The sequence below is a fragment of the Thalassophryne amazonica genome, chromosome 7, assembly GCF_902500255.1.
Source record: "Thalassophryne amazonica chromosome 7, fThaAma1.1, whole genome shotgun sequence".
Lineage (NCBI taxonomy): Eukaryota > Metazoa > Chordata > Actinopteri > Batrachoidiformes > Batrachoididae > Thalassophryne > Thalassophryne amazonica.
The window spans coordinates 917469-932526 of record NC_047109.1 but is presented as its reverse complement, the minus strand read 5'-3'; the positions used below and the strand labels follow the sequence as shown (position 1 = coordinate 932526).

Genomic DNA, 15058 nt, shown 5'->3' with positions numbered 1-15058 from the left:
GCAGGAGGAAACATGCAGCTTAACCAGGTCTAAGTGGAACCCTGAACGGTTCCACGTGTGACCACAAACAGGAGAAATTCAGTCAGTTAAGACAGGAACAGGAAGCATGCGATCATCGTGCGTTCAGTTAACTGACCACAAATCCAGTGTTAGAAACTTTAAGAGAGTCTGTTAAAAAATTTAAACAAAAAACTGAAACTTTTGTCCAGTTGGAAGCTTAAACACGCTGAGTTCAGTTTTGTCCATAAATCATCATCTTATTACAACTCAGATGAACACCAGCACCACCTTCAGGACAAACCTATCAGACGCATGCTGCATTCACATGGCGGTGAGCGATAAGCTGCCCGCTCTGAGAGCTACACGCTGTGACCAGTTGGGCTTCTTATTCAGAAACTACAACAAACTGGATGTTAATTTACTGTAGTGATGTCCACTTATGGAGTTATGAGGTCAAAGGAAGTGTTTGGTGATGCCGACATCTTTGCAGGAGAATGAAGGTCCAACTCTTTAGGGTCCTGGTGCTTCCTGTCTGACTGTATGGTTGTGAGACATAGGCTCTGGTCAGTGACCTAAGGTGAGGACTGGCTGCCTTTTGCAATAGGACTTTTAGGAGGATCCTAATGACTGTCAAACAAGCAGTTATTTAGAGAGACTAAGATGAAGAGCATCATTTGTATTTTGAGCGAGTGTCACCACTAGGGATGGGTATCAATAAGATTTTATCAATATCGATACCATTATTGATTCCGCTTATAGATCCGATTCCTTATCGATTCCCTTATCAATTCTTCTTGTGAATTTTTTGTGTACTAAAAGTAGGCTTTACAGGTTTTCTATGTCAGTGGGTCAAAGAGATTTTTCTTATCATGCACCCGCTCTGTGGAACGGTCTTCCTGTGACCGTGAGGCAGTTGGAGTCCATGGACATTTTTAAGTCAAGACTTAAAGCCTATTTTTATTCTCTTTCTTATGAGTAGTTTTTATTTTTTATCAGTTTTATTCTTTTACTTCTGTTTTTAATTATGTATTTGAATTTTTTTTTTTTTATTTATTTATAATTTTTTATGTTAAACTGTTCTGTGTGAGGCGCCTTGAGATGGCTTTTGTTATGATTTGGTGCTTTATAAACCGATTAAATTGAATTGAAATTGAACAACATTTTATTGAGTCTTAAAGTAAATAAATATGAAATTGGTCACTGGATCCTTAAACTTTGGACATAATAAACTCTACATGGTGGATCCTTGAGCTCTGGACATAAATAGATATAAACAAAATCTGTAGTTTTTTTCAAAAGCATTTCCTTTTAGACATTATTGGCATTAATGTCTTTCCATACATCTGAGCGGAGCTCTTGCAGCTCACTGTGCTGCATGTCAGGATGTAATTTATAAAGAATGCAGAACATCTCATTTTTGGAGAAAAAAAACATTTTAGTCGATTGTAGTTTCTTTTCTGTATTACATTTGTAAGAGGTGTCATTTTATTTAAAGCGGTGATTCATTTTGAAGTTATTAATTCTGACCGGACTCTGTCGCAAGAGAAAGCCGTGCAGCGTTTGGAGCGGTGACAATGGAATGGACGACGATTCTTGTTTCTTGACTGCAACAAGACAAGAGTCCCAGTTAGTGACTTTAATCCACACAAAAGTGACTCATGATATTTTAATGGCTTTGAGAGGGGTTAAGAAGTGAACTTGCCGTTTCTGAAGAGCAGCGAATCAAAGAACCAATGAGCTAGCTCAGGGGTGGCCAAGTTCAGTCCTCGAGAGCCACCTTCCTGACACTCTTAGTTGTCTCCCTGCTCCAACACACCTGAATCCAATGAAAGACTCGTTACCAGACTTTTAATGAGCCTTTCATTGGATTCAGGTGTGTTGGAGCAGGGAGTCAACTAAGAGTGTCAGGAAGGTGGCTCTCGAGGACTGAACTTGGCCACCCCTGAGCTAGTGGATCGAAGCATTGCTTCAGTGGTTCACGCTTCAAAGTGGAGTTGCGCTGCAGAAATGGTTGATTACAGAGCCGCTGCAGGGTCTGTAATCAACGTAGAGGAATTGTTGTGTGGGCCGCCAGAAGAGGAGGTACTGCTGGCCCACCACCAGAGGGCGCCCTGCCTGAAGTGCGGGCTTCAGGCACGAGAGGGCGCAGTCGCCTCACAGGAGCAGCCAGGGTGACAGCTGTCACGCATCACCTGCAACAGCTGTTACCCATCATCTGATCAGCAGGGGAATATCAGCAGGACAACGCCTCCACCTCTTTGCCGAGATATCGTTCTACCTGGAAGGTAACGTACCTCAGCTAACTGTTCGACAGTATTCATTATAACTTTGTGCGTTTTTTCGTGGACTACTTTTCCAACGAGAGGTGGAGGTAGTTTTCCTGTTATACGGATTCCTGGGTGCAAACGCGCCCTCATTTAATTGCTTTTTGTTCCTCGCCAGCAGTACCAGGTCCGACACGCGGAGGCAGTGGCCACCTGGGAGTTCGGGACTTGGCGGCTCCAGTATTCCCGGGGTCTGGTGGCGGAGGAAATCGTGTGGTTCCGGTTCTGCTTTGGACAGGCGTCTCCTATCTTCGAGCCTGCCCACACGACACCTTTGTAAATTGACTTTTGTCTATTGTTGTAATCTGTTGTATTTGTTGTGCACATTCACAACAGTAAAGTGTTGTTATTTGACCTACTCCATTGTCCGTTCATTTGCGCCCCCTGTTGTGGGTCCGTGTACCTACACTTTCCCAACAGGAATGATCACTTTCCCGACAAACACCCTCAAAAACAACGGCTGCTCTGAAGGACTGATAAGAGAATCGTTAAGCAAAAAGACTATTGATATCGTGGATCGAATAATTTCTTAACGATAATTGAAAAGCACCGGTTCTCAATACCCAACCCTAGTCACCACCTGTTGGCATTTTGGCCATGTGGTGCCTTCTCTGGTTTTTTCGATTCAATTTCAATTTATTTCATTTTATATAGCACTAAATCACAACAAAGCTGGCTCAAGGTGCTTCACTCGAGAAAGGTCTAACCTTACCAACCCCTAGAGCAAGCACACAGGTGACAGTGGTAAGGAAAAACTCCCTCTGATGATTTGAGGAAGAAACCTCAAGCAGACCAGACTCAGAGGGGTGACCCTCTGCTTGGGCCATGCTAACAGTTATAAGGTTTTTACAAAGTTTTTACAAAGCTGATGAAAAAAGAAACAGAAAACCAGAGTAACATCACAAACAAAGTCCATTACTGAGATGACCACACAAGCAACTGTGCCACATACAGGGGTCATCCAGCACCCTGGGATGCAGGGCCAACATCCATCCATCACATCATCTATGGGCCTGTCCTCCTGGCAGAATATATTCCAAAAGTAGACTGCAGTGTGCTTTGTCACCTTCAGCCATGGCATATCGTGGTCAGTCCAGTGCCCTGTGGTGTGCAGCTGTCATCCTTATGCACCACCATCAGTGCCTCAGACAGAGAGAAAAAGAGCAGACAAATTGTCAAAACTGAGGTTTCCTCACAATGTCAGCGATCCTCTTCATCTTAGTTCACTTCACTAAGTAACTGTTCATTTGACACAGCCTTCAAAGAGGCTTAGTATCAAAGACATCCAGTCATCACCTTAGGTCACTGGTTAGAGTTCAGGGCTCACACTTTTACAGCAAGATAAGAAGTGCCAGGAACCCTCCTGCAAACATGAGTGTCACCAAACACCTGTGGTAAAAGCTCTTCCCAGGCATCTCTGGATCTCAAAGACAGAGGACCCAGTGACATGATACTTCAACAGTTTCACAGGGCTATACACTGACCACAGGGCCAGCAGCTTTGAGAAGTTTCAGCTTTCAGACAGAGGAAGATATAGAGGACAGGGTGAGATGGAAACGACTGATCTGCTGTGGCGCCCCCTAACGGGAGCTGCCGAAAGAAGATTTTCACCACTTTCAACACATAGAGTATTTGAAAAATGAAAGTCTTATGATATTTAACGATTGACACAGTCGCTCAGTGAACACACTAATTCCACATTTCCAACTGAAAAAGCAGAAATCGCTGCATAAAGCCACCATGAATGAGCAAAGTGAAATCGGGACTGAGTCACAGGTGGAGCTCTGACACAAGGCATGCTGGGAAGCTGTGAGCACTGACTACAGACGCTAACTGCCTCTGATCCTGATTGGACGGTGAGCGTGCACGCCCTCATCACCAGAACAAAATGGTTTCAGGGTTTCATGGTTTCTTGCTCTGGCTCCCGTTAGTGTTGGCACTTGTTTTGTTGTGCTGGGCAGAGCTCGTGGGCGCAGATTAGTTTAGTTTACCTATGTTTACTGGCGTCAACAGGAAGTCCTGGTTGTCCTCTCTGACCAAAGGCTCGAGGACATCCAGCTGGATAGTTTGCAGTTTCACTTCTTTCTGATCCTGAAATGTCACCTCCCTATTGGACAGCAGCATCTCCTCCTCTTCTAGCTGCACTGCCCCCTGCCTGTATGGATGACAAACAGTTTCAGTGTTCATGGTAACACAGTCAGATTATCAAAGGATGCAAACAAACAATGGCTGTAATTATGTATCAGTCCCTCAGATATTTTAAGTCTCTTTAGTCGATCAAATGACAAATAATAATAATAATAACAATAATAATAATAGAGGCAATCACACTTTCGAAAATGTTCTATTACTTTATGACAAACATTTTTAGTAAATTTGAATCAGATATAAATTATTATGGTGGCATGGTGTCTTAGTAGTTTGCACTGTTTCCTCAGAGCAAAAAGGTTGTGGGGTCGCTTCCCATCCTTTCTGTGTGGAGTTTGCATGTTCTCCATGTTTGCACGTGTCTGTGTGGGTTTCCTCCGGTTTCCTCCCACAGTCAAACACATGCTTATTTAGGGTCTGCTCCTTTCTCAAAGCAGCATCTCTACATCTTTAGTTGGTGTCCGGGCGCCAGACTCTCAGTGCCCGATGCTCCTCGTGGTTGGATTGCATCTAACTATACTTAAACTGGTTAAATGCAGAGGACAAATTTTATTGTCTGTTTGTACAATGACAATAAAGGGCCTTGTTCTTCTTCTTGCTTCACTTTCATGCTATTTGAATCAGTCTAACAAGAATCACTGAATGTTTATTATTATGTTAATCAAGGAATCGTTCTTGTGTCACCTGAAGCAAAAATACCCATCTATATCAGGAGCTCAATGTGCTGTACAGTAATGCCTCACATTCACCACTCACACCGATGTCAGCGTACTACCATGCGAGGTGCTCACTTCACGCCAGGAGCGGCTTGGGAATTAAGGACTTTGCCCAAGGGCCCTTAGTGATTTTCCAGTTAAAAGAGATTTGAACTGATGTCTCAAGACCACTGCCAGACCATCACCTCCCCAACAACAACAATGGACAAGTTATGACATGAAATAAGTAGAGGAACATCTATGTTTTGTCATTTAAGAAATATGTGTTTATTTTACTTCAGAATGAAAAAGTAAACAAGAAACTCGCATTCAAAAAACAAACGTTTTCATTTTGAAGATAAACAAATCTTACATCAGAAAACTTAGTTGTTCATCCGTAATTAATACTTACGATAACTTGTCCGTTGGCATTGCTTGAAGTGACATGGATTTATCAACAATAACTAAGGCAACGCCTCGGACTGAACATCGAACTAGGTTGATGTAAATATACTGTGTCGATTCCATTCCAAATTCCATTACAATTTAACAGATTTTTCGGCTCTACAAATGCCTTTTTTTTTACAAATAAAAATGACATTTTTTTACAAAAGCACATTTATTTGTAAACACTAACACACGTTACATTGATTCACTTGTGTTGTTTTTTTACATAGAATGAATTAGTCAACCAATCAGTATGAGCGGAGGCGATTTACCCATAATCCTGCAGGCCTTTGGGCATCTGTGACTGGTGGTTGGCTCTCACTGCGGTATTGTATCACTTTCTGTTCCGGAGCACAGCGGTGTTTTGCTGTATCTGTTAGCTGTTTAATCTCCGTAGTTAGATTGATCTAGATAACGAGATAACGATTTGATTCACAGTGTAATCTTCACGTGCCTTAACTAAAGCACTCCCTCTGCTGAATCACCTCTAAATTATTTACACATTATTCACATTGTGTGTTTTTAGGAATCCACTAGCTTAGCGCAGCTACTAGCTCTTAGCCGGTTTAGCATGGCGGCTTCTCCTGTCTCTCCCGCACTTTTCTGCTCTGGGTGTGAAATGTTTAGTTATTCCTCGGCCTCCTTTAGCAGTAATGGTACTTGTAATAAGTGTAGCTTAATCGTAGCTTTGGAGGCCAGGCTGGGCGAATTGGAGATTCGGCTCCGCACCTTGGAAAATCCTACAGCTAGCCAGGCCCCTGTAGTTGGTGCGGACCAAGGTAACTTAGCCGCCGTTAGCTGTCCCCCAGCAGATCCCAAACAGCCGGAAAGCAGGCCGGCTGGGTGACTGTGAGGAGGAAGCGTAGTCCTAAACAGAAGCCCCCTGTACACCACCAACCCGTTCACATCTCTAACCGTTTTTCCCCACTCGGCGACACACCCGCCGAGGATCAAACTCTGGTTATTGGCGACTCTGTTTTGAGAAATGTGAAGTTAGCGACACCAGCAACCATAGTTAATTGTCTTCCGGGGGCCAGAGCAGGCGACATTGAAGGAAATTTGAAACTGCTGGCTAAGGCTAAGCGTCAATTTGGTAAGACTGTAATTCACGTCGGCAGTAATGACACCCGGTTACGCCAATCAGAGGTCACTAAAATTAACATTGAATCGCTGTGTAACTTTGCAAAAACAATGTCGGACTCTGTAGTTTTCTCTGGGCCCCTCCCCAATCGGACCGGGAGTGACATGTTTAGCCGCATGTTCTCCTTGAATTGCTGGCTGTCTGAGTGGTGTCCAAAAAATGAGGTGGGCTTCATAGATAATTGGCAAAGCTTCTGGGGAAAACCTGGTCTTGTTAGGAGAGACGGCATCCATCCCACTTTGGATGGAGCAGCTCTCATTTCTAGAAATCTGGCCAATTTTATTAAACCCTCCAAACCGTGACTATCCAGGGTTGGGACCAGGAAGCAGAGTTGTAGTCTTACACACCTCTCTGCAGCTTCTCTCCCCCTGCCATCCCCCCAATACCCCATCCCCGTAGAGACGGTGCCTGCTCCCAGACCACCAACAACCAGTAAAAATCTATTTAAGCATAAAAATTCAAAAAGAAAAACTAATATAGCACCTTCAACTGCACCACAGACTAAAACAGTTAAATGTGGTTTATTAAACATTAGATCTCTCTCTTCTAAGTCCTTGTTAGTAAATGATATAATAATTGATCAACTTATTGATTTATTCTGCCTTACAGAAACCTGGTTACAGCAGGATGAATATGTTAGTTTAAATGAGTCAACACCCCCGAGTCACACTAACTGTCAGAATGCTCGTAGCACAGGCCGAGGGGGAGGATTAGCAGCAATCTTCCACTCCAGCTTATTAATTAATCAAAAACCCAGACAGAGCTTTAATTCATTTGAAAGCTTGACTCTTAATCTTGTCCATCCAAAATTGGAAGTCCCAAAAACCAGTTTTATTTGTTGTTATCTATCATCCACCTGGTCGTTACTGTGAGTTTCTCTGTGAATTTTCAGACCTTTTGTCTGACTTAGTGCTTAGCTCAGATAAGATAATTATAGTGGGTGATTTTAACATCCACATAGATGCTGAGAATGACAGCCTCAACACTGCATTTAATCTATTATTAGACTCAATTGGCTTCGCTCAAAATGTAAATGAGTCCACCCACCACTTTAACCATACTTTAGATCTTGTTCTGACTTATGGTATGGAAATTGAAGACTTAACAGTATTCCCTGAAAACCCCCTTTTGTCTGATCATTTCTTAATAACATTTACATTTACTTTAATGGACTACCCAGCAGTGGGGAATAAGTTTCATTACAGTAGAAGTCTTTCGGAAGTCTTTCAGTTTTACATCCTCACTGAGCGCAACTCTGGATGCTGTAGCTCCTCTGAAAAAGAGAGCCTTAAATCAGAAATGCCTGACTCTGTGGTATAACTCACAAACTCGCAGCTTAAAGCAGATAACCCGTAAGTTGGAGAGGAAATGGCATCTCACTAATTTAGAAGATCTTCACTTAGCCTGGAAAAAGAGTCTGTTGCTCCATAAAAAAGCCCTCCGTAAAGCTAGGACATCTTACTACTCATCACTAATTGAAGAAAATAAGAACAACACCAGGTTTCTTTTCAGCACTGTAGCCAGGCTGACAAAGAGTCAGAGCTCTATTGAGCCGAATATTCCTTTAACTTTAATTAGTAATGACTTCATGACTTTCTTTGCTAATAAAATTTTAACTATTAGAGAAAAAATTACTCATAACCATCCCAAAGACATATCGTTATCTTTGGCTGCTTTCAGTGATGCCGGTATTTGGTTAGACTCTTTCTCTCCGATTGTTCTGTCTGAGTTATTTTCATTAGTTACTTCATCCAAACCATCAACATGTCTATTAGACCCCATTCCTACCAGGCTGCTCAAGGAAGCCCTACCATTAATTAATGCTTCGATCTTAAATATGATCAATCTATCTTTATTAGTTGGCTGTGTACCACAGGCTTTTAAGGTGGCAGTAATTAAACCATTACTTAAAAAGCCATCACTTGACCCAGCTATCTTAGCTTATTATAGGCCAATCTCCAACCTTCCTTTTCTCTCAAAAATTCTTGAAAGGGTAGTTGTAAAACAGCTAACTGATCATCTGCAGAGGAATGGTCTATTTGAAGAGTTTCAGTCAGGTTTTAGAATTCATCATAGTACAGAAACAGCATTAGTGAAGGTTACAAATGATCTTCTTATGGCCTCAGACAGTGGACTCATCTCTGTGCTTGTTCTGTTAGACCTCAGTGCTGCTTTTGATACTGCTGACCATAAAATTTTATTACAGAGATTAGAGCATGCCATAGGTATTAAAGGCACTGCGCTGCGGTGGCTTGAATCATCTTTATCTAATAGATTACAATTTGTTCATGTAAATGGGGAATCTTCTTCACAGACTAAGGTTAATTATGGAGTTCCACAAGGTTCTGTGCTAGGACCAATTTTATTCACTTTATACATGCTTCCCTTAGGCAGTATTATTAGAAAGCATTGCTTAAATTTTCATTGTTACGCAGATGATACCCAGCTTTATCTATCCATGAAGCCAGAGGACACACACCAATTAGTTAAACTGCAGGAATGTCTTACAGACATAAAGACATGGATGACCTCTAATTTCCTGCTTTTAAACTCAGATAAAACTGAAGTTATTGTACTTGGCCCCACAAATATTAGAAACATGGTGTCTAACCAGATCTTTACTCTGGATGGCATTACCCTGACCTCTAGTAGTACTGTGAGAAATCTTGGAGTCATTTTTGATCAGGATATGTCCTTCAATGCGCATATTAAGCAAATATGTAGGACTGCTTTTTTGCATTTGTGCAATATCTCTAAAATTAGAAAGGTCTTGTCTCAGAGTGATGCTGAAAAACTAATTCATGCATTTATTTCCTCTAGGCTGGACTACTGTAATTCATTATTATCAGGTTGTCCTAAAAGTTCCCTGAAAAGCCTTCAGTTAATTCAAAATGCTGCAGCTAGAGTACTGACGGGGACTAGAAGGAGAGAGCATATTTCACCCATATTGGCCTCTCTTCATTGGCTTCCTGTTAATTCTAGAATAGAATTTAAAATTCTTCTTCTTACTTATAAGGTTTTGAATAATCAGGTCCCATCTTATCTTAGGGACCTCATAGTACCATATCAGCCCAATAGAGCGCTTCGCTCTCAGACTGCAGGCTTACTTGTAGTTCCTAGGGTTTGTAAGAGTAGAATGGGAGGCAGAGCCTTCAGCTTTCAGGCTCCTCTCCTCTGGAACCAGCTCCCAATTCAGATCAGGGAGACAGACACCCTCTCTACTTTTAAGATTAGGCTTAAAACTTTCCTCTTTGCTAAAGCTTATAGTTAGGGCTGGATCAGGTGACCCTGAACCATCCCTTAGTTATGCTGCTATAGACTTAGACTGCTGGGGGGTTCCCATGATGCACTGAGTGTTTCTTTCTCTTTTTGCTCTGTATGCACCACTCTGCATTTAATCATTAGTGATTGATCTCTGCTCTCTTCCACAGCATATCTTTTTCCTGTTTCTCTCCCCTCAGCCCCAACCAGTCCCAGCAGAAGACTGCTCCTCCCCGAGCCTGGTTCTGCTGGAGGTTTCGTCCTGTTAAAAGGGAGTTTTTCCTTCCCACTGTCGCCAAGTGCTTGCTCACAGGGGGTTGTTTTGACCGTTGGGGTTTTTCTGTAATTACTGTATGGCTTTTGCCTTACAATATAAAGCACCTTGGGGCAACTGTTTGTTGTGATTTGGCGCTATATAAATAAAATTGATTTGATTTTGATTTGATGTGCATTTTTGAAAATGAACATATCTGGTATATATCACTTTGTACATTTTAAGAGTTTACATTAATGTAGTTACTCTATCCAGATTAATTTGATTTATACATCAAAACCATAAGTCAAACCTGCTTTCCATTTCAAGACCTCTGCCTCATGGCTGGACCACTGTATGCTGTCAAGGTAAATAACGCTTCCCTACAGCAGTAGGTAGGGCACACAAAGAAGCGTTGACCCATTGGCTGTGTTTGGGTTTGTAATCACCTTTATTTCTGTTAAAAGCTTTGGCAGTGTTTAAACTCAAAATCGGCTTGTTAGTAGCTGAGCATGTACAGGAGACAAAATTGAAAGTTATTGGTTAGCTGTAGCTTACAATAAATTTTTAGTTAGCATTATAAAATAGTTATCGAAGCTAACTTTTTGGTTACCTGTGCTCCTCCAGGCCCTAAAAAGTCTGTATGTGTGTGTATATATATATATATATACGTACATATTCTATTTCTACCTCATTTCTTATGTCTTGTACTGTTACAAGTATTATTATTATTGCTTTTCCTTGCACACGCTGTTTGATGAACATTTTTCTCTACTTTTTTCTCTGTGTTTTTTAAGAGCTAATGTAACATGTGAATTTCTCCTCTGTGAGATCAATAAAGTTTATCTTTATCTATAATTTGTTTGAATCGAACCATTGTTTGAATTTCTGTAATTCATTCTCCATCGTGTCCAGGAGCTGTCCCAAATGATCCCCACTACAAAACACAGTTGTATCATCAGCAAATAAAATACAACTTACATACTTGGAAACCAAACATATCATTAATATACATAAGAAACAACAATGCTGGGCTCGACAATAGCACTGGTCCGATGGCCCAGCGGCCTTTTTTACATGTTCCGGGCCACCACGGGCCAGTGAAGTTCATATTTCACTGGTCCGTATGGGCCAGTAAGAATTAAAATCGCTTTGGGCAGATTTATTAGTCTAATGCCGCGTTCACACCGGGCGCGATCAGATGCTACAAATTCGCGGGGGTCGCGTGGCAACGGACGCGCCTCCTTCACCCGGTGTGTCGTTCTGCTTTTGCTGCGAAAATTCGCCCCGGTGCGTCATCAAATAGGAGGAGCTTCCATTCAGCTCGCCGGCTCCGGTTGTTAGTCAAGTTAACATGACGGACCTTGATCACACGGAGCGAGTTGTTGTGGAAAGCTGACAAACGTCATGAGACGTTCCCAATTCAGGCAGTATCATTATTTGCTGCGTCTGGATGATGGCTGCTTTCAGCGGTCCTTCTGTCTCTGCAGGACCCAACTTGAGGACCAACTGTCCCGTTCACGCGCGCACATGTAAACAATTAAAAAAAAAAAAAAAAAAGAAACTCCGCTCCCGCTGCTGTGGGGCTGCTGCTCCTCCAAAAACTCTTGTCATAGTTGTGAAATAAAGGACAAAAGAGACATACGTCCTGCTCACAGGCTGCTACCAGAGACAGGACATGTTGCACCACTTCGGCAATGAAGTGCAGACAAACTTCGTCTGCAGGCGCATCTTCTGATGTGGCGCAAATTTCGCTTCAACATCGACGCGTCATTTTCGCTTAAGCAAGATCGAGCGCAGTGAATATTATGAATTTCTTGAAACCTCCTGCCCCTGGGCAGAAACCAGGAAAGCAAAGGAAAGAACAGCTATCACCCTCAAAACAAGCACAGAAGAGGAAGGCTGCTGATGCTGAATATGAGAAGAAAAGGGTGAGGAAAACTTGGCAAACTTCCTGGAAGAAAAGACGGCCATAGCTGGAGCGTGATGAGGAGAGTGAGGTTGTCTTCTGTGGAACTTGTAGGGCCATGCCAGAATATGCTAACAAGTAAGTATAAATATACCAAGTCCTGGTAGACAATGTGGTATGATTTCATACGCCAGTTTAAAAGTCTAATCAGTATGCCCTTGTGGAAACCCCACAGTGACATTAGCAAGGGAACTTGGTTTATGAAATTTAACATATTAATTTTGTAAATGATCAAGAAATAAATTTATTTTTGTATTAATGTCTGAGTGTTGAAAAAATTCCTATCAGTTACCTACCGACATTTTTTTTTCAAAGTTTACTCACTTTAAGGTTTTTATCATGTAGTATAAGAATTTTGTGTTTGTTTTCAAGTGTTTTTACATTAAGGAAACCCAATTCTAATGTCTGAGTGTTGATTTAAAAAATTCTTATCAGTTACCCCCCGGTTCGGCACAGGCGTGAAAGTATGGGCCAGTGATATTTTCATCCGGGCCAGTAACTTTCAGATTCTACTGGCCCTGTGGGCCAGTGCATAAATTGACTTATTGTCAAGCCCTGCAATGGCCCAAGGACTGAACCCTGGGGCACCCCACAAGTAATCAACAATTCGGAATTTGTCCCCTAAATGTGGACACACTGATACCTATTGTGTAAGTAGCTCATTATCCAATCATGTGCCAATCCCGATACCATACTTCTGTTATTTGTCCAATAGCAAGGTATGATCTATAGCAGGGGTGCTCAGGTTCGGTCCTCGAGAGTTACCTTTCTGATGCTCTTAGTTGTCTCCCTGCTCCAACACACCTGAATCCAATGAAAGGCTCATTAAAAGTCTGCTAACAAGTCTTTCATTGGATTCAGGTGTGTTGTAGCAGGGAGACACCTAAGAGTATCAGGAAGGTGGCTCTCGAGGACCGAACTTGAGCACCCCTGATCTATAGTATCAAATGCTTTCTGTAAATTAAAAAAAAAACCCTACAGTATAATTTCTTATTTTCAATCGCGTTGGAAATTTGTTCAACAAAATCCATTACAGCCAATGAAGTAGTGCAATTCTTTCTAAGACCGTATTGCTGCTCGCTAAGGATATGATGTTTAATTAAGAAATCATTTAACCTCATTACAAATACGTTTTTCTAAATTTTAGAATATTGTGGTAAGAGGTAGACTGGCCTATAATTTGAAAAAGCATGTTTGTCACCAGATTTGAACAATGGTATCACTTTAGCTATTTTAATTTTGAAATGAAATTTCCCAGTCATTAATGACAAATTACAGGTATACGTTAAAGGCTTAACAAAACAATCAATAATATTTTTAACCAAAAACATATCAAAATTGTCATTATCAGTTGATTTTTTTTGTTAAGTTTGTGAACTATGTCAATAATTTCTTTTTCATCCATTCCTTTAATGAACATTGAATCCAGAACTATTTTATTGTTTTGCTGTGATCCAAACAGTACATTTTATAAGATACAATTGAATTTGCTAAATTTTTACCCATGTCAACAAAATAACCATTAAAATGATCTGCTATGGCTTTGTTTTCTTTAACAATTGTGTCAGTATTTGTATAAAAATAGGAAGGATATTCTTTAACAACTTTGTTCTTATTCATGATTTCATTTAAAAACTTCCAAGTACTCTTTATATTTGATTTATTTTTTCAAATAAATCACTACAGTACTGCCTTTTACAAGATGGCATAATGTTAGTTTGTTTTTATGTCTTATATCTTCAATTGTTCTAAATTAAAAAAAAAAAAAATTCCATGCATTCTTAAGTCCCTTAGTGATCCGAGGTTTATCCTTGTTTTACTTATTTCCATCTTTAAACACAAAACAAAATTTTAACACAAAATACAGGGTCCCACAAGGGTCCAAGTTAGTCCCCCTGTTTTTCTCCCTTTATACAGCACCCCTTGGGCAGATACTGCAACACTATGGGTGTTGTGGGCTGCCTGCTCTGTTTCCTCCTGCTGCTGCGCTCTCTCCTTTCTGCACAGGTGGCGCACCTCAAGCTGATCGACACACCTGTTCCACATCTCATCAATGCAGTATATAAACCCTGGCTCTTCACCCCATCCTTGCCAGAAACTTTGTAAACCTTCCACGGTAAGACTGGTCAATTTTTTCCTCTTGCTTGAATATTTTCCCTCTCTCCGTGTTTCCACACACCAGCCTGAAAAGATGCAGCTTATCGCTGAAGCAAACCAAGACTCTCCTGCAGCCTCTGACGGAGCTCCCATGCTCCACATCAGCCAAGTTTAGTGTTTGCTCTCTTTTGCTTTTACGAGCTGCTGCATACTGAACTCTGCTTGGAGTATTATACAAACTGAACTGTGAACTTTTCCTGATTTAGAACGATTAGAGGGAACTGAACTGAATCTTTCTGTCTGCCTGCTATCTGGACCAGCTGTGATAAGTTGTCACTGACTGTGTGAACAGCTTCTGGAAGTGACTGGCTCAGCACTGTCTCTTCCCCCAGCATCGACAGTTTGTGGCGGCCACCTGGCTCCGGATCCATCTGCTGGGGACTGAAACCGTCTGGACTGCGGACTCCTAGGTTCCACCGCTCAGCGGGCCGGTCTCCACTCGGCTGGGCAGCCTTACATACGAGGTCTATTAGAAAAGAAACCGACCTTTTTATTTTTTCAAAAACTATATGGATTTGAATCACGTGCGTTTACATCAGACAAGCTTGAACCCTCGTGCGCATGCGTGAGTTTTTTCACGCCTGTCGGTTGCGTCATTCGCCTGTGGGCAGGCTTTGAGTGAGCAGTCTGAGAACTTCCTGAGAGACTGGCGCTTTGCTTGAT

The 15058-nt window shown here is 41.6% G+C and overlaps 1 protein-coding gene across 1 annotated transcript in view; it reads right to left on the bottom strand.

Moving 5' to 3' along the window:
- The window catches only part of LOC117513538 (collagen alpha-6(VI) chain-like), a 276666-nt gene that overhangs the window by 22993 nt on the left and 238615 nt on the right, over positions 1–15058 (bottom strand). The window contains 1 exon segment of the mRNA XM_034173701.1: positions 4316–4479. Coding sequence (XP_034029592.1) covers positions 4316–4479 — 164 coding nt within the window.